General features: G+C 38.2%; 1 protein-coding gene across 1 annotated transcript in view; it reads right to left on the bottom strand.

Annotated features, from left to right (window-relative positions):
• The window catches only part of dock3 (dedicator of cytokinesis 3), a 964,109-nt gene that overhangs the window by 446,631 nt on the left and 491,455 nt on the right, over positions 1-26,023 (bottom strand). Inside the window, exon 10 of the mRNA XM_059944552.1 lies at positions 5,129-5,210. Coding sequence (XP_059800535.1) covers positions 5,129-5,210 — 82 coding nt within the window. The remainder of the gene's footprint in view (positions 1-5,128; positions 5,211-26,023) is intronic.

The raw sequence follows: 26,023 nt of genomic DNA, 5'->3' as shown, positions 1-26,023 counted from the left end.
GGTGGAGATGTTCTGTCTCTTTATGGAGGCTTGGAACATCCTTAAATCTTATCCTGTCTCTGCCTGGTTATTGCCTCCCAAAACAGAGCTTGAAGAAGAATGTATGTTCTAGGAACCTGATGTTGGGGATGACTGCCCATCATTTTCCATTGAGGATAACAAGTCTCAGCCCTGGAGATGTTGACTCAGGAGAGGACACAAATTAGAGTCATATGAAACTTCATCCTTACACCTATTCTGCCATTTAAGCTCTTCCCAAAGGACAACTTCCACATCCTAGGAATCATTACAGTAAACATTTGTTGCATTCAGTCTCATCAGGGCACCATAAAATTTATGTAGGGTGTCTTTACTCCTGGTCTCAAATTCTCTTGCAGTTACATTATGGGACTAATTGCTTTCTGTACCTGTACATTAACTTCCAGTGATTTGTGAACATAATCACCTAGTGTGGCATCACCTATTAATCTCACATTGCTTAAAATATTACTCTACATGTCTGGTTTTCTATCCACCAAAACTATTACCTCAATTTTTTGCACATTATATTCGATCAAACTAAACAATATCTCAGCATATATCAATTTCTGTTTCTTCTGACAGCTCTAATACCAATCTGCAATATATTACTTGGTAATATTGTAATCGACTCCCCCGTCCATATCACTGAGAGAGATTGTGAGTAGCAGTGGTCTAAGAATAATTCCCACATGCCATAATTTTATTTGATGATGTAATTTGTGGCACATTAACAAAGGCTTTCTGAATGTACAAGATCATTACATCAACTTGTTCCCCATGATTCATTTTGCTGGTTACAACTTTTAAGAAACCATTCCAACATATTCCTCAAACAAAATTTCTCCTCTCTGATTCATCTTACTATTATTTTCTAAATGGCCTGTTGGCCATGGTGAATTTTAAATATGGAAGAAAATGTTGAACTTGAATGGGTCAAGGACAGTGGAAGCAGTCAGATCAATTGCCTTGGTTCCTGTCACGTGATTGTAGATGGAGACTGCAATTTTGTGGAACTGTTTTACATCCTCATTTTGTGAGATGAAGTTCTTCACTTTCTGTGTTTTAAAGTAAATGCAATGTTGCTTCAGATAAAGGAGTGATTTGAGCTGGTTACTGAAGAGAACAAAAGCTGTAAGTTACTGCTTGTCAATGGCTGGAAAGAGGGCAATAAATAGAGCCAATAAAAGGTGTTAATGTTCAGACTTATGACCTACAGCCAATGACACTGGAATGTAATATTTGAATTAGTAAGGAACGAATATATAGGTGGACACTTCAAATATCAGTGATAACTATCAGTGATAACTCTCTCAAGAGACCCACCATTGCAAGGAAGAACCCCCACACCAGGGGCTGGAAAAAGAAAGGTTCCAGCATCTGGTGATGGATTCCCCTATTCCATTGTTTATAAATTGGACATTTTGTCTGAGTGAGTATTGGTACAAAGGAAACAGCAGAATTCGTGTTGTAAGTTGCTGGCCTGGTGTCAAAACAGTTTCATTGTTGTTTATGCAGAGACAATAAAGTGTGAACTTCCATTAATTACGAGTTGCAGTGACTTGCCTAACCTAGTTCCACTGACGAACGGTCAACAGCCTGTGACCATTTGTTTCCCAAGAATTTTGGTGTTAGGCCAATCAGTCTGTTGTTTCAATCTGCAGGTGTCTGAATCAATAGAACATTGGAAGTTAGCAACTGGTGTATCCACTATATCCATCACCACCTCTTTAAAAACCTTGAGATGTAGGTCATCATAGTTTGGAGATTATTGGCTTTCAGTTCCATTAATTTATGCAATACAACTTCTTTTCACAATCACTATCTAATTTCTGTGTCTTTTTTCATCCTTTCTAGGTAACTATCTTCCATTAAATTCAGATACTTATTCCCATTTCTTTGTCCCCTGATACAAGGGCTTCTGGCTCAGTCCCATTAAAAAACCTACATTAACTTTAAGCCTTTCTTTTCCTTTATACATCTATATAGACACATTTGTGTTGGCACATGGCCAAGTGGCTAAGGCATTGGTCTAGTGATCTGAAGGTCGCTAGTTCAAGCCTCAGCTGAGGCAGTGTGTTGTGTCCTTGAGTAAGGCACTTAACCACATATTGCTCTGCGACGACACCGGTGCCAAGCTGTATTGGCCCTTGCCCTTACCTTGGACAACATTGGTGGCATGGAGAGGGGAGACTTGCAGCATGGGCAACTGTCAGTCTTCCATACAACCTCGCCCAGGCCTCAGTCAACATCAAAATCGATGGACAGCCGAAGAAGAAGTATATAGACACTTGCTTAGTATGTTTGTATGCTTCTTACCAGATTTCTTTTGTATTCCACTTTTTCTTATCAATGCCTTGATACTTTTTTGCTGAATTTTGGATTTTTTTTCTGTTCATGAGGCATATTGCTCTTATCAGAAATTAGACAACAATAGCTTTAGTCTAGCAAAACCCTTAACTTCTCTTGTTAGCCACAGGATTACAGTGCTTCAGAGCTTTTTGTACCTTAGGGAAATAGACATTATTCATAATCTCTGCATAAATTCTTTAAATGTTAGCCATTGCTTGTTTTCTTCATGATTCTTGGAACAATGTCCCAATTAACCAAAGCCAACTCATAACTTTAACCTAATGACCAAACTCAATTTTCTCACAGAAACAAAAATGCAACTTCATTGCATACAGATGGTATAGCTCATTATAAGATTAAAAAAAAGACAACTTTTGTGACTGCAGGGTGGACTGAGAAACAATGCAGCTAATTAAGTATCTTCTTTGACACCTGCATAAACACTGAACTTCTCTGCTACTCTCCGATATTGAGCCATTTGATTTTCTCCAATTACTCAAGAGGCAAATGGGTCAGAATTTTCTATCACAATCAGAAGAAAATAATAATCAATATTAAATCTGTTTATGAGAATCATGACAGTTTCACTTGATTCCCTACTTAGAGGTGCTGAAAATCTTTTTAAGGCCTAACACTAACTGATAGGCCTTATTATACAATGAGTAATTACTAATATACTGGCAAACAATACACCACTTAGCAACAACTGCTGTCATTAAAATACATTGTATCACTTACAAGAACAAACCTAATCATAAAGACAATTATTACGTGCAAGATCAGTCAGAGAATGGCATTTTCTTCATTGAGGACTGATTTGTGCAGTAATGTGCATCCCACGTGTTTAATTTTGATGATCTTTTAATTATTTTATCTTTTCTTAACATCTTTTTTAATGTAAAGAGAAGAGATGGAGCTGGTAAGGGAGAAATATTGCCCAACGTTTTAATCATGTCAATTATGTGACTAAAAGTCAATTGCGCCAGAAAATATAGTAACAACTATTTCATGATAATTTTGTGTCACCCGTGAAATTCACCAGGCATTTTGTGAGACTGAAGCTATTTCCCCACGAATGGTACATGGCCATTCTCTGCACACTCTCCTTCTGAAGCACTGCTGGAGATGGAGACAAAGCTATGTAACAGTAATCATCATTGGTCACTCCTGTAACAAATATATTTTAACAATGCAGCAAAGGATTGGCAAGCTTGTTCCTTACTTTTGAACTTTGGGAACTGTTTCACTACAATGTCGACTACTGACACTCCTCCAACTCTTCTTTCTAGTCCACTCGCCAAACTCCTGATGCCACCTATCAACTCAGACACATCCTACCTTTGGCCCCTACCCCTATGTATGCTGAAATTTCTACGTAGACTTTTCTAGAAGTGCTTTGAGAGGCTAGTCATGGCCTCCAGAGAATTTCTACCCACTGCAATTCACTTACCACCAACACAGGTCCACGGCAAATGCCCACTCCCTAGGTTTCTACTCACCTCTGGAGCACCTGGACAGTAAAGCCACCTACTTTAGATAACATCTTTTACCTCAATGTCAAGAAAAGAGCTGGTCAGTAACTTCAGGAAGGAGGGTGGGGTCTTGTTTACATCAACAGTTCTTAGGTCAAGAAGTTTGAGAGTTTCAAGTTCCTTGCAGTGACCATCACCTGTCTTAGTCCAAGCACATATACAACATGGCCAAGAAAACTCATCAATGCCTCGGCTTATTCAGAAGACTAAGATATAATTTGGCATTTTCCAAGCAACACACACACAATGCTGGAGGAAATTGGCAGGTCAGGGAGCATCTATGGAAATAATAAAAAGTCGAAATTTCAGGCTGAGACCCTACTTCAGGACTGAAGAAGGTTCTCGGCCTGTAATGTCGATGTTGACTGCTTATTAATTTCCATAGATGCTGTCTTTTTGTTGAGTTCCTCCACAATTGTGTGAGTGTGTCTGTTGCTTTGGATTTCCAGCATTTGCAGAGTTTCATGTGTTTATGATTTGGCATTTCCCCTTTTGACTCCCATCAATTTTTTATCGTTGTACTATAGAAACCATCTTATCTGGATGCATCATAGCTTGGTTTGGCACATGACTGCAAGAAACTGTAGAATTGTGGACACAGTTCAGCACATCATGGAAACCAGCCTCCCTTATATTTCTCAATAAAGCAGCCAGCGTAATCAAAGACCTTATCCACCCTGGACACACTCCCTTCTCTGCGCTCCCATCTGGCAGTAGATATGAAAGCCTGTAAGCACTTAACCACCAGGGTTAAGGATAGCTTCAATCCCACTGTTAAAAATCTACTGAATGGTTCCCTAGTATGATAAGATGGATCTTGACCTCACAATCTTCCTCTTTTTGACCCTGCACCTGAATGCCTGCCTCACTGCACTTTCTCTGTAACTTTAATGCTTTATTCTGTATTCTATTATTGTTTTGATTTGTACTACCTCAATCCACTGTTTTAATGAATCAATTTGTATAAATGGAATGCAAGACAAGTTTTTCACTGTACCTTAGTACATTTGATACTAATAAACCAATTTATCTATTTTCTTATGTTAGTACTAAACCCTGAACATGAACCAAAGCATGACGTTGCAAGCCTTCCGATGAGTTTGATGTATGGTTAAACAAAATCTCTAAGACAATCAGTTTGTACACAAGAACCAATATTAAGTTTAATTTTGAATCCAAAGTATTAAGTATTTTTTGAAAATGAAGCATTGAGCCCATCACATTACCGTAAACAGTGCACATAGCCGCTCTATCTTCTCAGGGTTTCTCGGCATTCCATTCTTGTTCAGCCTCACCATAAACCTCTCACTGCAGAAAGAAAGAAAATGCATTGGAGATTTTTTCTGAGAATACTAGAATATGGTTACCTTTTGGAAATTTGCTTGTAGGAAATATTCACCCAAGTATCATTTTTAGCAGGACCTATTACCAGGTGTGTGAGACATATTAACTGAGAGATACCAGTAATCGTGATTTTCTGCAGTAGAGCATTACAGGAACATTGGCAGTAGAAGCTGGATTAATTTACAGCCTGTCGCCCCTCCTCCACCATTCAAAACGATTAATGCAACTGGTTTGCCAGTTTGCCTACCAGCCCCGACTAGGAGTTGAGGATGCCATCATCTACCTGCTGAACCGTGTCTACGCACACCTGGACAAGTCAGCGAGCACTGTAAGGGTCATGTTTTTTGACGTCTCCAGTGTGTCCAACACCATTCGCCCTGCTCTACTGGGTGAGAACTGACAGTGATGCAGGTGGATGCTTCCCTGGTGTCATGCATTATTGATTACCTGACTGGCAGACCACAGTACGTGCGCTTGCAACACTGTGTGTCAGACAGAGTGGTCAGCAGCACTGGGGCTCCACAGGGGACTGTCCTGTCTCCCTTTCTCTTCACCATCTACACCTCAGACTTCAACTACTACACAGAGTCTTGCCATCTTCAGAAGTTTTCTGATGACTCTGCCATAGTTGGATGCATCAGCAAGAGAGATGAGGCGGAGTACAGGGCTACAGTGGTAAACTTTGTCATTGTGAGCAGAATCATCTGCAGCTTAATGTGAAAAAGACTAAGCAGCTGGTGGTGGACCTGAGGAGGGCTAAGGCACTGGTGACCCCTGTTTCTATCCAAGGGGTCAGTGTGGACATTGTGGAGGATTACAAATACCTGGGGATACGAATTGACAATAAACTGGACCGGCCAAAGAACACTGAGGCTGTTTACAAGAAGGGTCAGAGCCGTCTCTACTTCCTGAGGAGACTGAGGTCCTTTAACATCTGCCGGTCGATGCTGAGGATGTTCTACGAGTCTGTGGTGGCCAGTGCTATCATGTTTGCTGTTGTGTGCTGGGGCAGCAGACTGTGGGTAGCAGACACCAACAGAATCAACAAACTCATTCGTAAGGCCAGTGATGGTGTGGGGGTGGAACTGGACTCTCTGACGGTGGTGTCTGAAAAGAGGATGCTGTCCAAGTTGCATGCCATATTGGACAATGTCTCCCATCCACTCCATAATGTACTGGTTAGGCACAGGAGTACGTTCAGCCAGAGACTCATTCCACCGAGATGCAACACTGAGCATCATAGGAAGTCATTCCTGCCTGTGGTCATCAAACTTTACAACTCCTCCCTTGGAGTGTCAAGACACCCTGAGCCAATAGGCTGGTCCTGGACTTATTTCCGCTTGGAATAATTTACTTATTATTATTTAATTATTTATGGTTTTATATTGCTATATTTCTACACTATTCTTGGTTGGTGCCACTGTAACGAAACCCAATTTCCCGCGGGATCAATAAAGTATATGTCTGTCTGTCTTAACTCAATCACTTTCCTGCACAAACCCTATATCCTTTGATTCTCTTCTATTCATTCCTGTTCCGAATATACTCAGTGTCTACATCCCCATAAAAAGAGAATTTCACACTTCTGGTGAAGAGATTTTTGTTCACCTCTATCGTATTAGGCCAACTCATTATTTAGAAACAGTGATGACTGGTTCTAGGCAACACCACCAGGGAAAACACCAAATTTACATCTCAACCAGTTGAGCATTGGAAAAATATTTTCTATTTTAATGAGATCACTCTTCATTCTTCTAAATTCTAGCTTAGGTCCTGGCTGTCTTAATATCCTAATGTTGTCAGAGAAAGATGATATTTTGCAGCCAGCTCCCAAGGGAACACTAAAATATTCTCGTACTTAACTTCTAAAACTGAAATCTACAGCAACAATCTTTCAAAAGCAGCTTAAACACATTAACAATCTTATTATTACAAGACAGACCCCACAGACTTGACAGAACAGACCACCCAAAGAGTGAATACAGCACAGAGGCTTCTGCTGTGCCAAAAAAAGTTCCTGGGGAAGATTTCAGGTAAAACTGAAGGGTTGATGCTTTATGATGGATGGAGCATGTCAGAATCACTAGCAATAGTTTGTTTTTCTTTGGCACCAGGATGATAGTTGCCTTCTTAAAGCAGGCACATATCTCAGACTTAAGTAGGAAGAGGTTAAAACATGTAAATACCCTCACCATTGGATTGGCAAAGGATCTAAGGAGATGGCCAGGGACACCATCCCAGTTAGATGGTTTCTGCAAGTTCACTCTCGGGAAGACTGTGGATTCAGATGCACCTTATTTATTGTCTACCTGCACTTAATTCAGTATCCTGCACTGTGTAATGAATTGATCTGTGTGAACAGTAGGCAAGACAAGCTTTTCATTATGCCCTAGTACATGTGACAATAACAAACCCCTTCACTTCAGCAGCTTCCTCAAGGCTAATGAGAGACACGGGCACTCCTAGCTCTTTGGATAGGCGCTCCAGTCTGAGGGTTTCACCATCCACTACATGGATTGATTTGTATGTTCTCTGGTTTCCTCTGGTTGCCCCAGTTTCCTCCCACATTCCAAAGAAGTATCATTTGGTAGGTTAAATGATCATTGTAAATTGTTCTGTGATTAGGCTAGGATTAAATCTGGTGTGCTGGGTGGAGCGGCTCTAAGAGCCCGAGGGCCGACTCCGCACTAACAATAAAAATATATACTCATCCTGTTACTATAAATTGTCTTTTCTTTTTCAATCTTTTTATTAGTTTTTAAAAAAAAATAACATAATATTATATTAAATAGGTTATGAATACAATAGATTTGAAATTAAATTAGTAACAAGATAACAATATCTTATTAAACTATCAGCAAAAAAGGATCTTACAATAATCAATCTAATCTATATTGATTATACATGAAAAGATTAAAAATAATCATCAAAAGAAAAAAAAGTATAAAATATAAGAAAAAATGTATATTTAAGGAAATAATAATAAAAAATAAACCTAAACTAACTTGGGCAGTAATAATAGTTTATATGTATATGATAGTGTCAAAAACTCCGAAACTCCATACCAGAACAAGAATAATAAGAGTAAAGGTCTGGAAGAAGTCAAATTAATTCATATGAAAGTGTCGAATGAACGGTCCCCAAGTTTCTTCAAATTTAATTGATGAATCAAAAATAGTACTTCTAATTTTTTCTAAACTTAAACAAGAAATAGTTTGAGAGAACCACTGAAATGTGGTAGGAGGATTTACTTCTTTCCAATTTTGTAATATAGATCTCCTGGCCATTAATGTTACAAAGGCAATCATTCGTCTAATTGAAGGGGAGAATCGACTATCATCTTCATTTGGTATACCAAAAATTGCAGTGATAAAATGAGGTTGTAAATCAATATTCCAAATTGAGGAAATGGTAGCAAATATGTCCTTCCAATAGTTATGTAAAGTGGGACATGACCAAAACATGTGGGTCAATGAAGCCACATCTAAATGACATCTGTCACATTGAGGATTAACATGAGAATAAAACCGAGCAAGCTTATCTTTAGACATATGAGCTTAACAACCTTAAATTGTATTAAAGCATGTTTAGCATATATGGAAGAAGAATTAACCATTTGTAAAATTTTTTCCAATTTTTCCATTGAAATATTGTATTGAAGTTCTTTTTCCCATTCCTGTTTAATTCTACCTGATATCTCTGGTTGTATCTTCATAATCATATTATAAATAAGAGCCACTAATCTCTTCTGACAGGGATTTAAAGTAAAAATCATATCTGAAAAATCTATCAAAGTTGAATTAGGAAAGGATGGTAAAACTTTATACAATAAGTTTCTAATTTGTAAATATCTAAAAAAATTAGATTTAGGTAATTTAAATTTGTTAGAAAGTTGATCAAAAGACATCAAACTACCTTCAGAAAAAAGATCGCGAAAACATATTATACCTTTCCTTTTCCATATACTAAAAGCTTGATCTGTTAAAGAGGGTTTAAAGAAAAAATTAAGTAAGATAGGGCTATCAAGAACGAAGTTTTTTAGAGTAAAAAATTTATGAAATTGAAACCAAATTCGTAATGTATGTTTGACAATAGGGTTAGATATCTGTTTATTAAGTTTAACTAAATCAACAGGGAGAGAAGAACCAAGAACAGAAAATAGAGAATATCCTTGTGTATCATTACATTCTAAATTTACCCACTGTGGGCACTATGGTAAATCTAAATCTAATTTCCAGTATAATAAATTCCGAATATTATTCGCCCAATAGTAAAATCTAAAATTGGGTAAAGCTAAACCACCATCTTTTTTAGATTTCTGTAACTGTCTTTTACTTAATCTGGGGTTTTTATTTTGCCACACAAATGAGGAAATTTTTGAATCAATGCTATCAAAAAAAGACTTAGGAATAAAAGTTGGTAAGGCTTGAAATAAATATAAAAATTTCGGTAAAATCATCATTTTAACAGCATTGATCCGACCAACCAATGATAAGGATAAAGGAGACCATCTAGTAGTAAGTTGTTGAATTTGATGAAGCATAGGTAAAAAATTCAATCTGAATAAATCTTTATATTTCTTGGTAATTTTTATACCTAAATAAATAAAATTATCAGTAACAACTTTAAATGGTATCCTGTCATTCAGTAAAGTTTGTGCATTTAAAGGGAAGAGTTCACTCTTATCCAAATTTAATTTGTAACCAGAAAAACTACCAAATTGAACCAACAAGGATAGAATAGCGGGAATAGAATTATCAGGATCAGAAATATATAACAACAAGTCATCAGCATAGAGCGATAACTTGTATAATTTCTCATTACGGATAATACCAAAAATATTAGGGGATTCACGAATAGCAATGGCTAAAGGTTCTAATGCAATATTAAATAATAAAGGACTTAAGGGACAACCTTGTCTCGTACCACGAGATAATTGAAAAAAAGAGGATCTATAATTATTCGTAAGAACAGAAGCAACAGGTTTATAATATATTAATTTAATCCATGATATAAAATTAGAACTAAAATTAAAATTCTTCAAGGCATTAAATAAGTATGTCCATTCAACTCTATCAAAAGCTTTTTCAGCATCTAATGAAATAACACATTCTGGGGTTGTGGGTGAGGAAGTGTAAATTATATTAATCAATTTTCTAACATTAAAAAAGGAGTATCGGTTCCTAATGAAACCAGTTTGATCTCCTGAAATAATCTGTGATAGTACCTTTTCTAACCTAATAGCTAAAATTTTTGTAAGAATCTTAGAGTCTACATTTAGTAACGATATAGGGCGATAAGATGCACATAAAGTAGGATCTTTATCTTTTTTAAGAATTAAAGAAATAGTAGCTTCATAAAAAGACTGGGGCAGTCTCTTCTTAATAAATGCATCATTAAAGATTTCACATAGCCAAGGGGAAAGCAAAGAAGAAAAATTTTTAAAAAATTCTATAATATAACCATCAGGGCCAGGAGCTTTCCCTGAATTCATCGATGAAATAGCCTCTCCTACCTCAGCCATAGAAATAGGAGCATCAAATAAACTTCGATCTTCATCTGTCAGTTTGGGAATATTCAAATTGTTAAAAAAATTATCCATCATAGACAGATCACTATCAAATTCTGATTGATATAAAGATTTATAAAAATCTTGGAAAGTATTATTAATTTCTTTATGATCAGTAGTCAGATTACCGTCTTGTTTACGAATTTTAATAATTTGTCGCTTAGTCGAAATAGCTTTTAATTGATTAGCTAACAATTTACCAGTTCGATCACTATGAATATAAAATTGAGCCCTGGTCTTAATTAATTGATTCTCAATTGAAGAAGATAACAGTAAGCTATGTTCCATTTGCAGTTCAACTCTCTTCTTATAAAGTTCCTTGGTAGGAGTAACGGAATAAATCTTATCAATTTCTTTAATTTTATCCACCAATAAAGCTATATCTAAATATCTTTGTTTTCTTTTACCAGCAGAATATGAGATAATTTGTCCACGAATAAAAGCCTTAAAAGAGTCCCAAAGTATTCCTCTGACAATCTCTTCCATATAGTTTGTTGAAAAAAATAAGTCAATTTGCTGTTTTATGAAGGTAATACATTCTGGATCTTGAAGCAAAGTAGCGTTGAGTCTCCAAGATCTAGTATTAATGAAAGAGTCTGAAATCTTGATAGATAACTTCAAAGGTGCATGATCCGAAATAGCAATAGAATCATATTTACAATCAATAACATCTGCTAATAAACGATGATCAATAAGAAAATAATCAATTCTAGAATAACTATGATATACATGTGAAAAAAACGAAAATTCTTTATCTTTAGGGTTTAAAAACCGCCATATTTCAGTAATTCCCAAATCAACCATAAAAGAGTTAATAAGTAAAGCTGATCTATTCGGAAGAGTTCGAATAGGTTTAGATCTATCCATCAAAGGATTCAAACAACAATTGAAATCTCCACCCATTATCAACATATATTCATTTAGATTAGGAAGGGCAGTAAATAAACGTTTAAAAAATCAGGGCAGTCAAAATTTGGAGAATAAATATTAACTAAAGCCACTTTTCGGTTAAAAAGTGAACCAGTAATCAACAAAAATCTGCCCTGTGGATCAGATATAATTTCATGATGTATAAACGAAATTGAGGGGTCTATAAAAATAGACACACCCCTAATTTTAGCAGTACAATTCGAGTGAAATTGTTGGCCCTTCCAGAACCTAAAAAAGCGTTGATTATCCTCCCTCCTAATATGGGTCTCCTGTACAAAGATAATATTAGCATTTAGTCTATGGAATACTTTAAATTTTTTTTACGTTTAATCGGATGATTTAAACCATTAGTATTCCAAGAAATAAAATTAATAGACTTATCCATCATGCTAATATTAATTGTATATATCATGAAAGGATAAAAAAAACACATAACCCATAATTCAGGAAGAAGGAGAAATGATACAGGAGCAACCGGAGAACATGACACCTCACCAATATTAATAATTTGAAGTCGGCCCATGAACTAAAAGCAAAAAAATAAAAAGCAAAAGCGTGAAAAATAGATCCCTACCCCCTCCCCCCACCCCTCGAAAGAAAGCCAAGCGGCAGGCGCACAAACTAACACTAATATTACCCCCATTTCAAGATGGCAGCTCCATAAAAAGATTAAAAAAAACTATATAACACCCAGATTTAAATATAGGGTTGCAAAGAGAGAATATATATCAATCAGAATGAAAAAAATAATATAATAAAACAAACGATCATTAATAAAAAAAGTATAAACATTAAAATTTGAAAGTGTAAGATACCTTTAAAAAAATTCCATGTTCAAATACAAGAAAAATGACGTTTCAAAAGCAAAGACTTATGGGAAGAAGAAACGACATTTTGAAAAAGCCGTATTACAAAATATAAATGTAAGTTCAGCAATCTATTAAAAAATTTATTAAAATAAGTTATCAAAATAGGATTAAAAAAAGATTTAATAGACACTACAATATATAAAAAAAAGACCAAAAAATCCAAAACATTCGTCCCATTTCCAAGTGTAGGCAAACAAATAAATGCTTACAAAAAGCAAAGTCTTATGGGAAGAAGAAACAACATCTTAAAAAAAGTAAATCCTTATTACAAAATATAAACGTGTATATCCAAAACAGAAAAAAGAATAAAAAAAAGATATAAAAAATTAAAAGAGCATCTATAAACGATGATGATAGTAAAAAAAAGAAACCAGACCCGTAGATCAGGGTAAGAAGTTATAACCCAGCTTCATAGGTTAAAACTTAAAATGAAATGGAATCTTCTCTCCAAAAAATCTTCAGCATAACACATAGTTCAACTTGCACTAGAAGATCAATATTCTTCAACGAATTTCTTCGCTTCTTCCGGAGTGTTAAAAAATTGCTGACTGTTGTCGCTCAACGTAATTCTAAGATTCGCTGGATATCTTAAAGCTTGTTTAAGTCCAATCGAATGAATCTCTGCCATCACTGGTTTAAAAGCGATTCTCGCTCTCATTACTTCGAATGAATAATCTTCAACAATTCGAAATGTGTTGCTATTGTGAGAAATCATACCTTTTTTACGAGCTAATCGAATTAAAAGCTCTTTCTCCCGAGGATAATGAAGGCGAACAATCACAGCTCGTGGTTTGCCACTCGCAGCCGAAAATCTCGCAACTCTGTGAGCACGGTTGATAACAGGTTTAGTATGCAAACCTTCACCACCGAAAATTTCCCACAATAATTTAGAGAAAAATTCAGTTAAATCACCGGACTCAACTTTCTCGGGGAACCCGATGATTCGCAAATTCTGTCTGCGAGATCGGTTTTCGAGATCAGTAATTTTAAACTTATACTGATCTATTGTTTTAGCAGTCGAATGTACCTTCTTCTCCAGCGCTTCAATTGTACGTACTTTTTCACAAATTAATTTTTCAAGAGTCGTGATCTTATCTTCATGCCGCTGAATATCTGATGCCTGTGATTGAAGCTTATTATCAAGCGATCTAACAACTCCTTCGAGTTCAGATATTTTCGTGGTAAGCTTATTTTCCAAACTTGCCAGTTTACTTTCCAATTTACTTTCTAGCCTGCTTTCCAAACTTGCAAGTTTAGCATCCAGAAGATGAGAAATTGCGTCGATAGATAAAGGATCCTTAGACGATTTCTTGCTTGTAGCCATTTTAAGTTTGACAAGATTAAATCAAATATTGTTTTAGGAAAAAAAAGTTAATCAAAAGTATCAACTCATATGATTAAGTTCGAAAAGATTTGATTAAAGGGTGATTATAGTTGAAAAAATGAAGAGCGCCTAAAAGGCAGATGTTTACGTCGCCATCTTGAAACTCCACCCCCCTGTTACTATAAATTGTCAGCTACAATTTTTATCAGTAATCCTAGAGATCATACAGTCATAGAACATAGAAATCTACAGCACATTCCAGGCCCTTTGGCCCACAAATTGCCTAGAATTACCCTATCACATAGCCCTCTATTTTTCTAAAACCCAAATACCCACCTAAGAGTCTCTTAAAAGACCATATAGTATCCACCTCCACCACCACTGCCGGCAGCCCATTCCACACACCCACCACTCTACGCGAAAAACTTACATCTGTACCTACTTCCAAACACCTTAAAACTATGACCCCTTGTGTTAACCATTTCAGTCCTGGGAAAAAATCTCTGGTATTTCACACAATCAATGCCTCTCTTTGTCTTATACACCTCTATCAGGTCATCTCTCATTCTCTGTCGCTCCAAGGAGAAGAGGCCAAGTTCCCTCAACCTATCCTTATAAGGCATGCTTCTCCAATCCAGGCAACATCCTTGCAAACCTCCTCTGCACTCTTTCTCTAGTATCCATATCCTTCCTGCAGTGAGGCATGGTACTCTAAGTGGGATCTGACCAAGGTCTTATATAGCTGTAACATTACCTCATGGCTCTTGAACTCAATTCCATGGTTGATGAATGCCAACACTTATGGCTTCTTAACAACACTGTCAACCTGCGCAGCAGCTTAGTGTCCTATGGATATGGACCCCAAAATCTCTCTGATACTCTACACTGCCAAGTGTGTTACCATCAACACTATCTTCTGTCTTCAAATTTGACCTACCAAAATGAAGCACTTCACACTTACCTAGGTTAAACTCCATCTCCCATTTCTCAGCCCATTTCTGCATCCTATCCATGTCTCACTGTAACCTCTGACAACCCCTACAGACAATCCACAATACCCCCAACATTTGTGTCATCAAGAAGCTTACTAACCTACCCTTCTATATTTTCGTCCAGGTCAATTATAAAGAGAGTCAAAGAGAAGTAAAAAATGTAAACAAGTCCTTCAGACCATGGCCCAAATCCACTATCAAGCAGCTATTTACACTAATCTTGCCCTAATCCATTCTACTCTTTCAGTTATTCTAACAACTATCTATTCTAACAGATATAGTTCTACTAATAATCTACACATTTGGGTCAATTTACAATAGCCAATTAACCTATAAACCAACATAATTAGTCAAGCAAATATAATCCACATTTGTATCTGTAGCACAAAACCTCTACCTCTAAATTCATATTAATTGAGTTAAAGGAGAATTGGTATGTCACCAAAGACACTCGCAAATCTCTACAGATGTACCGTGGTGAGCATTCTAACTTGTTGCATCACCATCTGGTATTTAGGGGCCACTGCATAGGATTGGAAAAAGCTACAGAAAGTTGTAAACTCAGCCAGCTCCATAAAGGGCACTAGCAACCCAACTAGCATCCAGGACACCCTCAGAAGGTGATACCTCAAAAATCCATCATTAAGGACCCCCCCCAAACCCCCCATAATCCAGAACATGCCCTCCTCTCATTGCTACCATCAAGGAGGTGGTACAGAAGCCCTAAGGCACACACTCAAAATTTCAAATACAGCTTCTTCCCCCCCCCCCATCAGATTACAGAATAGACAATGAACCAATGAACACTAACTCAGTATTTTCCCTCTCTTTTTTACACTACTTATTTAATTTAGGTTTCTGTTTTCATATATATTTATAATTTATAGTTCTATTAAGTATTGCAATCTACTGCTGGCACAAAAAATACCAAATTTCATGACATATGGCAGTGATATTACACCTGATGCTGATTCTGACATTGGCTACATTCATCTAGTAGTATTTCAGTGTTGTAGCTGTAAGAACATAACAACTGAAACCAGAGTTTGCCACTGATACCTGTTCTACTATTCAATATGATCATTGTTGATCTTTCATTGGAGAGAGTCCAGGGGACATTCACAATGATGACTCTGGGAATGAAGGGGTTAACATATGAGGAGCATTTGGCAGCTTTGGGCCTGTACTCACTGGAATTTGGAATGCAGGGGGATCTCATTGAAACCTACTGAAATTTGAAAGGACTAGATAAGGTGGATGTGGAGAGGATGTTTCTTATGGTAGGGTGTCTAGAACTAGAGGGCACAGCCTCAAAATTGAGGGACGACCCTTTAGAACTGAGGTAAGGAAGAATAATTTTAGCCAGCGAGTAGTAAATCTGTGGAATGCTCTGCCACAGACTGCTGTGGAGGTTAAGTCCATGGGTATATTTAAGGCAGAAGCTGATCATTTCCTGATTGATCAGGGCATCAAAGGATATGGTGAGAAGGTAGGTGTACGGGGTTGAGTGGCAGATATCCCACCCTGCAAAAACTCATTTCAGGGAGGTAGCACCATCAATTTGTGGGAGACTCCTGGAACTCCCTGGAGAGGTGTGATGTCTGCAATAAAGTGGCTCCTTAGCAGCTAGCCAGCTAGTTTAAATAATGTTAGTTATGCTAATGAACGAACGACACTTGTTAAACTCACATCAACAGTCATTTAGCCCACCATGGGCAATAGAAAACTCACTGTTGCAAACAGTGCAGCGAGCAATACTGTCATTATTTGACCCCTATTAGGCAGGGGTAAACTTCAGTGCCATCTGGAGTGAAGTATGTTTTATATTTTCTTTTTTTGGAACACTCTGCCATGGCGCACTCTCTCACGATCTCTCGTGTGCTCTCTCGCTCGCTCTCGAAAAAATCAATTTCCGAGATATTGTATATAATTTGCAGGCGTCAGGGAGCCACTATCAATATGCTGGAGACTCCCGGAATTTCCTGGAGAGGTGGGATGTCTGGAGTGGGTTCCAGGATCAGCCATGATGGAATGGCAGAGTAGACTTGATGGGCTGAAAAGCCTAATTCTTCTCCTATCTCTTATGGTCTATCCCTTATTCTGCAACTGTAACAGATCATTCTGGCAACCAGCCAGGTGAAACATCAACACTACGTCTCTCAAGCCCTGTATGAATTTTGTATGTTTTAATAATTTTGCCAGCTTTCTCAAAGCCAAAGGCTTTAAAATACAAATAAGAAATGCTATTGACATACTCAGCAAAAAAAGTAACAAATATAATACAGCAGAACGATGACACAACTAGTAGAGCTCTAGGGACCATGTTCAATCCTGATCTCTCGCTGTCTGTATGGAGTTTTCAATCTCCCCTGTGACTATATGGATTTCCCCAACTTTAGTGTAAATGGGAGTTTGATTGGCAGTGTGGATTTGTTAAACCGCTCTACATTTTTCTAGTGATGTAGTAAGTTCTGTTCCATGTTACAGTTCACCAGATGTTTGTTACAGTTCTTTTGTATATTTTGTTTTGAATGACGAAAGGACCAATGGAATTGCACACATACAGCAGGAGTCAACAGACTGGGAAATCAAATGTATTATTGAATTTTAATTAGAAAAAAAATAACTACAGAGAAAAACAGTGAACAGCAACTTCCACTAACTTCGTGATTTTCCCTCCAGACTGCATGTGTGTCTCCCATTGTACTGTGGTGCTTTATCTTTTATGTTAATTGTGTTGCAATAAAGACAATTCCAACTGTCTTAATTGCTTGTTGTGTCTGCACATTAACTTTCAGTGGTTCATGTATATGTCTGAACTTGTGTTTCTAACTCTTGACCATACAAAAACACTCCGCTTTTCTATTTTTTCTAACAAAATATGTGCTGACTGCTATGTTCTTGCCCAATTCATTTCAACTGTATATATTCCCCTACCTGCACTGCACTTTCTCTGTAACTGCAATTTTTGCATTCTATTTTCTTTTCACTACTGCAATAATTATGCATGGATGGCATGTAAACTAAACTGTATATAGGTGTATGTGACAAAAATAAACCAGTATTAATGCCCTAAAGCTTCTCTGCATCCTCCTTACAAAAACGTACTTAAGATCATAAGATACAGGAGCAGAATTAGGCCATTTGGCCCATTAAGTCTTCTCTGCCATTTTGTTATGGCTGTTCCATTATTCCTCTTAGTCCCAATCTCCTGCCTTCTCCCTTATACGTTCATGCCCTAACCAATCAAGAATCTATCAACTGCTGCCTTAAATATACAGTCGGCCCTCCTTATCCGCAAGGGATTGGTTCTGGGACCCCTCATGGATGCTCAAGTCCCTTATTCAACCTGTCTCAATGCGGTGGACCTTAGGACCCAGTGGAACCACAGACCTTATTTAACCTGTCTCAGCGCGGTGGACATTAGGACCCAACGGTAGAGATCTGGATCTGCAGTGTTTCTGTTCACGAAAATAATCACGATAACGATTGAAAATAAAGTGGGAATAATAAAGCGATCAGAAAGCGGTGAAACGCCATTGGTCACTGGAAAAGCGTTAGGAACAATTTTAAAGGATAAAGTGAGAAAGGTCCTGCCCCAATGAAAGCTACAATTATTACTAAGCAACGCAGTGGTTTAATTATTGGGTTTTGGGGTTTTGGGTTTTTGATCCTCCACATCAATCCGGCACAGGGGAGAGTGCACTTGGGAGCGATCTGTCACTGAATCGAACCCAGGAACTTCTGTTCCCGAGCCCTTCGCTGAAACATACATTCTTAAGTGTTTTACGTGCATAGAAAGGTAAAATATATACTATATATGAAGACAAAGGTTTGACTAACTGACGCTAAATAATACCAGATGTACCTGTTCTGGCTTACTTAGTAAGAGAACTTCCAATTTTTTTCAATCCCGATCCACGATAACCCAGACATCCTCCCATATACTTTAAAACATCTCTAGATTACTTATAATACCTAATACAATATAAATGCTATGTAAAATAGTTGTTGTACTGCATTGTTTAGGGAATAATAAGAAAAAAAGTCTGTACATGCTCGAGCAACAAGTGCTAGAAGAGCACTTCCGGGTTTTCGTGATTCATGGTTGGTTGAATTCGCGCATGCGGAATTCGTGGATAAGGAGGGCCAACTGTATATAAAGACATGGCCTCCATAGCTGCCTGAGGCAAAGAATTCCACAGAATCACCACTCTCTGGCTAAAGAAATTCTTCCTCATCTCTTTTCTAAAATGATGGCCCTCTATTCTGAGGCTGTGACCTCTGGTCTTAGATTCTCCCACTATAGAAAACATCCTCTCCACATCTAATCTATCAAGGCCTTTCATTATTTGATAGGATTCAATTAAGTTACCCTCTTTCTTCTGAATGCTAGTGAATATATGCCCATAGCCATCAAACATTCTTCATATGACAAGCTATTCAATCCTGGAATCATTTTCATGAATCTCCTTTGAATCCTTTCCATTTTCAGCGCATCCTTTCCTTGCTAAAAAACTGCTCACAATACTCCAAGTGAGGCCCCAACAGTGCTTTATAAAGGTTCAACATTACATCCACTGCCAACCAGCTTTGTATCTTCAGCAAACTTAAGGAACATTTTAAATTGTATTGAATGTTGACTTTACTACCAGAGGATGTAACATTGGACTCGGTTTACACCAACATCAGTGGGGATTACAAGACTGCCCCTGCCCCCCACCTTGGATACTCTGATCACGCATCTGTTATGCTCTTCCCTGCATACAGACCACTGCTAAAATACACCAAACAAGTTTGCAAGGACCTTTAGCCAGAAGGCGTCACCTCAGCGTTACAGGACTGTTTCAAATCTATGAACTGGAACATGTTCAGGAAGGCAGCTACCTACAGTTATCGTTTCAACATTTATGAATATGCAGAAAAAGTGACCAGTTACATGGTGAAGTACATCAAGGATGTCAATATCATTACGCTCATCATCATGTCAGACAGCAGAAGTCCAGGGACTGCTGAAAGAATGAGACGTTGCCTTCAGTTCAGAAGATAAGGTAGCTCTCAAGTCTCTGTTCCCACAAGCATCAACATTGCCACCATCATCCCAGTACCCAAGAAGCCAACTATATCCTGACTCAATGGCACTGAGCTCAGTAATAATGAAGTGCTTTGAGCGGCTGATCATGAACTGTATTAAATCCAGCCTTCCCACCACATTGGACCCCTACCAGTTTGCATTTCACCAAATAGATCCACCAACAAAGTCAAAGCCTCCTCTCAAATATCTTGTCAATCCTCCCCTTACTCCAAGAGCAACTACCTAACTTCCCTAATCTAGTCTTGAAGGTGCAATTTGTTATCTGTGGAACCATTCTATAAGTATTTTCTGTATTCCCTTGAACTTTCACATCATTTCTAAAGTGTGGTGAACAGAATTAATTATGTTTCCTCACTAGTACTGTTCCCCAAAGGTGCATAATTAAGCCCCTGATTTTGGACTCTATTGCTGAAGCTTTATTAACCTCTTTCTCAATGCCACACCACTTTCAAAGATCATAGACAGATGTAAACCCTCCTTTGGTTTCTTCACAGCGTCTAGAGTTGTGCTATTTGGCATATATTATCTCTCTGAATTCTTTTTGTGAACATGTATTCCTTTACATTTCTAAGTGCTAAATTTTATCTCCCATTTATTTACCCATTCTACCAGTTTAGCAATATCTTGTAAAAGTTCAGACATTAGAGGCTGTGACCAGATGCAATTGTGAAACAATTTGGAATAAAACTTACTAGATTCACACTCTGCACTTTGACCTTCTTTGTCAAATTCATTATTTTATAGTAAGCTCTGTCTGGGGAAAGAGCAAATCGAACCTCAAATCTTAGAAGAAATTCTTTCTTCTTAAATTTATAATGTGAAGTCCTCAAAATTGGTTCACCATTCCTCTTCATATCTCCTCGACTAGTGAAAATTTTCAAGCTGTTTCATTATTGCAATTTGAAATCTGAAATGTAGTGAAGCATTATAAAGTAAGACTGGTCTCACTATTATTTGACATTTGGACTGCTGTTGATCTAATTCAAATTCAATAACTTTATACGATTAATAAACTAGTTTCATGAATTCCAAATAAAATAGCTCCAATGTTTAAATAATTTGGCCAATCAAGTGAAACTGGTTTTCTGAACACTAGCTGGGAATCTCACTGCTCACAAAATGTAGATTTCTTTTCTGAATGCATCATACTTGTACCAAAAGTAGATTATAATACTGCTATCACGGTGGTTGGTGCAAATAGACTTAAGAAGTGCAACCAGAGAAGCAGCGTCACATTTTAAAGTAGCTCAAATAACCCTAATTCTTTGTGACTTGGCTAGATAAATTTTCAAAGGTCATGTTATTCCCAGGAACATGGCATATTATGAAATCATAGATCACTGATCACATTTTATATTAATTTAAGCGACATGAGCTTTGCCGTTCAGTCACCCCCAACTTTGAGAAAATGGCACTCAGTCAACCTTTAAATCACTGCAGTCCATCTAATGAGGCACTGGCTGTTAACTTACTTGTTAATGACGGAGGAACATTTTAGGGCAGTGTACGACTTGTAGGAAATTTTGTAGAAGATGTTCCTACATATTTACATATCTCTTCCTAGGCAGTAGAAGTCACAGGTTTAGGTGGTGTGTCTGAAGAAGTTTTTGTCAGTTAATGCAAAGCAATCTGTACGTAAAGCATACTTTAGCCATGGAGTTATTCATAATTATTGTAATTAGGAGCAGCAGTCATCCATTTGAGCTTTCATGCCTGCTCTGCCATTCAATAGGATCAATGCTATTACAGAGCCATTCATTGATTAATTCAAATTCCCACTGCCATCTGTATGGAGTTTGTGCATTATCCCTGTGACTGCATAGGTTTCCTCCAGGCACTCCAATTTCTTCCCACAGTCCAAGGACCCACACAGGGGGTTAGTAAATCATGGGCAAGCTATGTTGGTGTCAGAACACTTGCGACATTTATGGGCAGCCTAGACTATCCTTGCTGATTTGATGCAGAGTACACTTTTCACTGTACAAACAAATGTTTCGATATACATGTGACAAATAAAACTAATCTCTCTTTAAAATTCAGTTCTGTTACTGCTTTCTCTTTGTCTATCACTTGATTTTTCCAACCATTCATACTATAGCTCACCCCTAAATGAATATATTTAATGACATGGTATCAACTACCTTCTGTGGCAGAAAATTCCACAGAATTTTCATTTCTTGGTTAAGAAATTTCTGCTTTCCTATTTCCTCTAAATGGGCTACCTTCTATCCTAAGACTGTAGACCAGGACTTAAACATATTTCTGTATTTAATCATTATAAGATATCTAATAAAGATATTGGCAAGGTGTTGCTACCTGGAACATTAGAATTTTAAGGTTCAATGAGGTCCCCACTCATTCTTTTAAACTCTAGAAAAATTAACCCAATTGCAACAATCTCTTCACACATCAGTCTGTTGGACCTTCACTGCACTCCCCCCAGTAGCAACATGCTTCCTTAGGTAAAACTAAAACTGCATACAATATGTTCTGAAGAAGGGTCTTCGCCCAAAACATCAACAGCTCATTTCCATGGATGCTGCTTGACCTGCTGAGACACTGACTTCAGCACAAAATACTCTCACTTCATCTATCACCCTCTGCCTTCGGTGGACAAGCCAATTCTGAATCCACACAGCCAAGTTTTCCTAGATCCCATGTCTCCTGACTTTCTAAATGAGCCTACCAAGGGGAACCTTGTCAGAAAGGTTGGGGGTGTTGTGCATAGTGTGGAGTGCTGTCAGAGATTACAGTGGGACAGCGATAGGAGGCAAAACTGGGCTGAGAAGTGGCAGATGGAGTTCAACCCAGATAAGTGTGAGGTGGTTCATTTTGGTAGGTCAAATGAGATGGCAGAATATAGTATTAATGATAAGACTCTTGGCAACGTGGAGGATCAGAGGGATCTTGGGGTCCGAGTCCATAGGGCACTTGAAGCTGCTGCGCAGGTGACTCTGGAAAAGAAAACTCTGCATTGGCCTTCATCAACCGTGGGATTGAGTTTAAGAGCCGAGAGGTAATGTTGCAGTAATATAGGACCCTGATCAGATCCCCACTTGAGAGTACTGTGCTCAGTTCTGGTCACCTCACTACAGGAAGGATGTGGAAACTATAGAAAGAGTGCAGAGGAGATTTACAAGGATGTTACCTGGATTGTGCAGCATGCCTTATGAGAATACTTAGAAAAATAGAGGGCTATGGGTAACCTTAGGTCATTTCTAAGTAAGTACATTCGGCGCAACTTTGTGGGCCAAAGGGCTTGTATTGTGCTGTAGGTTTTCTATGTTTATATGTATATTTTAAATGTATTATTAAAATCCAATTACAGCACATCACTGTTCCACCTTCATCAATGTGTTTTGTCACTTACTCAAACAATTCAATCAGGCTTTATTAGGTTTTTGAGGCATGATTGCCCCTCACAAAGCCATACCAACTATCCCAAATCAGACTATTCTTCTCCAAATGCTCACACATTCTGTTTCTTAGAATCCACTCAAACAGTTTGCCCATCTCTGATGTAAGATTTACTGGTCTATGATTCCCAGGATTATCCATACTACCTTTCTCGAATAAAGAAATAACATTTACCACCCTCCAAACTTCTGATACAACTCCCATGGCCAATGAGGGCACAAAGATCATTTCCAAAGGTGCAGCAATCTCTTCCCTTGCTTATCCCATTTGGCCCTGGGTAGTTACCTATCCTAAATGATTTTCAGAACTTCCACATAGCCTCTTTTTAAATATTGACATGCATATAAGCCTCTTCTATGTTCACCTCATGTTTGTCAAGGTCTCTCTCACTGGTGAATAGTGAAGCAAAGTATTCATTAATGACCTCCCCTACCTCCGCTGACTCCAGGCATATGTTTCCTGTTATATCCCTGATCTGTCCTACTCTCACTCTAGTTATCCTTCTGTTCTTCACATATGTGTTGACTACTTGAATGCTACTTACATAATGTAGTGAGAAACACAGTCTTGTACTGTGAGTGGTACTTTAAGAGCGCCTGAGTGAGGCAGGACTACTATGAGGGAGAGGGAGGGAGAGGGAGAGGGAGAGAGAGAGAGAGAGAGAGAGAGAGAGAGAGAGAGAGAGAGAGAGAGAGAGAGAGGAGAGGGGAGGGGGAGGGGAAGTGAGAGAGAGGGAGGGAGGAGGGGAGGGAGGGAGGGGAGAGAGAGAGAGAGACACACACACACAGTTGGAACTTCAGCGTGTCACTGCTATGGTTTGGAACTCTTCAATGCCCAAAAGATTGGCACAATGGACGTGTGACTGTCACTTCGTATAATCCATATGTGTTGATTTGTTGGAGTATCCTGTGGTATCATTTTTGTTGGCACTGACCTAGAATCGGGGTGTTATGTGGTGACCACCTGAAGACAATATTCCTGTCAGAGTTACCTGGTGATATTTCTAAGTGGATTTCGGAACGACTCGACAGATAAGATCTTCGGCGATAGTTATTCTGTTTACCCAGTGTGGAACCTATGGAACTTCTTCGTAACTGCCTTCTCTCTACATTCTCATGTGAATTAACTAATCTCTCCCCTCACTCGCTTATTCCGTGGATTGCTGAACTTTTGTACTTTACCATCTTAAGACTTTAAGCACTGATTCCCAAGCTTGATTGTTTGGGAGCCACACCCACACACATATATATGCATAACACTGTTAGCTTTTGTTTATTTTGTTTAAGTTACTATATTATAAGTAGATACTAATAAAAATAGTCGTTTTATCATTAAAACACGACTCAGTGTGTGATCTATTGCTGCTGGTACGTAACAATAATATCATCTTAATTCATCCTCCCCCAATTATATACTTTTCATACTGTCTGTTCCTATTGTTACGTATGCCGTAACTGGATAACTTACCAGCAAAGATAGAGAGGTCTGTTGAAGTCTGTTGTCACTATTTTCAAAGGTTTTTATTTATAAAGGGACACAAAAGTAGGGTTAATACATACATTCAGATAGTGCACATCATCAACATTCAATCTAAAGCGCAGGTATAGTAATAATCATCATTAAAAAGTGAGCTCTGCTGGTGTCTAGGGGTTAATAGATTGTCCGTTGGAAATATAAAAGTCACTCTGAAAGTCTGCAGGCCTCAGCCCTTTGAAAATCGCTGGGTTTTGCGTGGGGCGACCGAGATAGAGAGATTGGGGGGAGAAGAGAAAGAACTTGCCGAGTCTTGATGAACCTTCCGTGAAATCGGGGGAGCATTGGTTTCCTCTCCCCGATGTTAGTTAAAAGTGGTTTTCTGTGATTCCAGCCACAAATTCCAATCCCGGAATCTGACGCACATGGCTTCCTTCAGAATGGCTTCCCGCTGCTGCGGGATCACTCTCGTGTCTTCTGGGTGCGTCTGAGGGGCTGACCCCTGAGACTCTTCTTTATACTTCCTCACAGGGTCGCAGGTGTCAATCAGGTTGGGATGATGCAATCTCTCTCTCAACCAGCCCACCTTGCCCGAGGGCTTTTCACGTGGTCTCCATGAGACAATAGTTGCTGGCATCTTATTCTGTATCCCTGGTGGGACGTGCAATTTTTCACGTTTCTCTCTCTCTCACTTGCTGGGTCTACTGACCACCCCCCCCCCCTCAATGGATGCTCTTGTGATTCTCACAAAGGAGGGGGCTGGGATCATAACTCTATTCCTGTATGTGATGGTGCTTATTCCTCAAACTGTAAACAATGCCCAAACAGTGAGCCTTATAGCTTTTTGTTAGATAAGTATCTTCATTCCTCGGCTTCGCAGTTACACATCTTCAGTAGGCACACAGTCTGAACAACATGGTGCACTGATGGAGCTCTTTACTGCTGACACTGAGCATCCACATCCACGGGACACTTGACAAATATCTGTATAAAAAAGGTTTACAGACATTGGCTCTCCAGGAAATTATAATGAACTTGAACCATTGAGGTTTGAACACACTTGTTTTTAGATATATACATTATAAGCATTGAGATCAGCATTGCTCTG

This window comes from Hypanus sabinus, chromosome 19, assembly GCF_030144855.1.
Source record: "Hypanus sabinus isolate sHypSab1 chromosome 19, sHypSab1.hap1, whole genome shotgun sequence".
Lineage (NCBI taxonomy): Eukaryota > Metazoa > Chordata > Chondrichthyes > Myliobatiformes > Dasyatidae > Hypanus > Hypanus sabinus.
The sequence above is the reverse complement of the archived record's forward strand: the minus strand, read 5'-3'. Positions and strand labels throughout refer to the sequence as shown.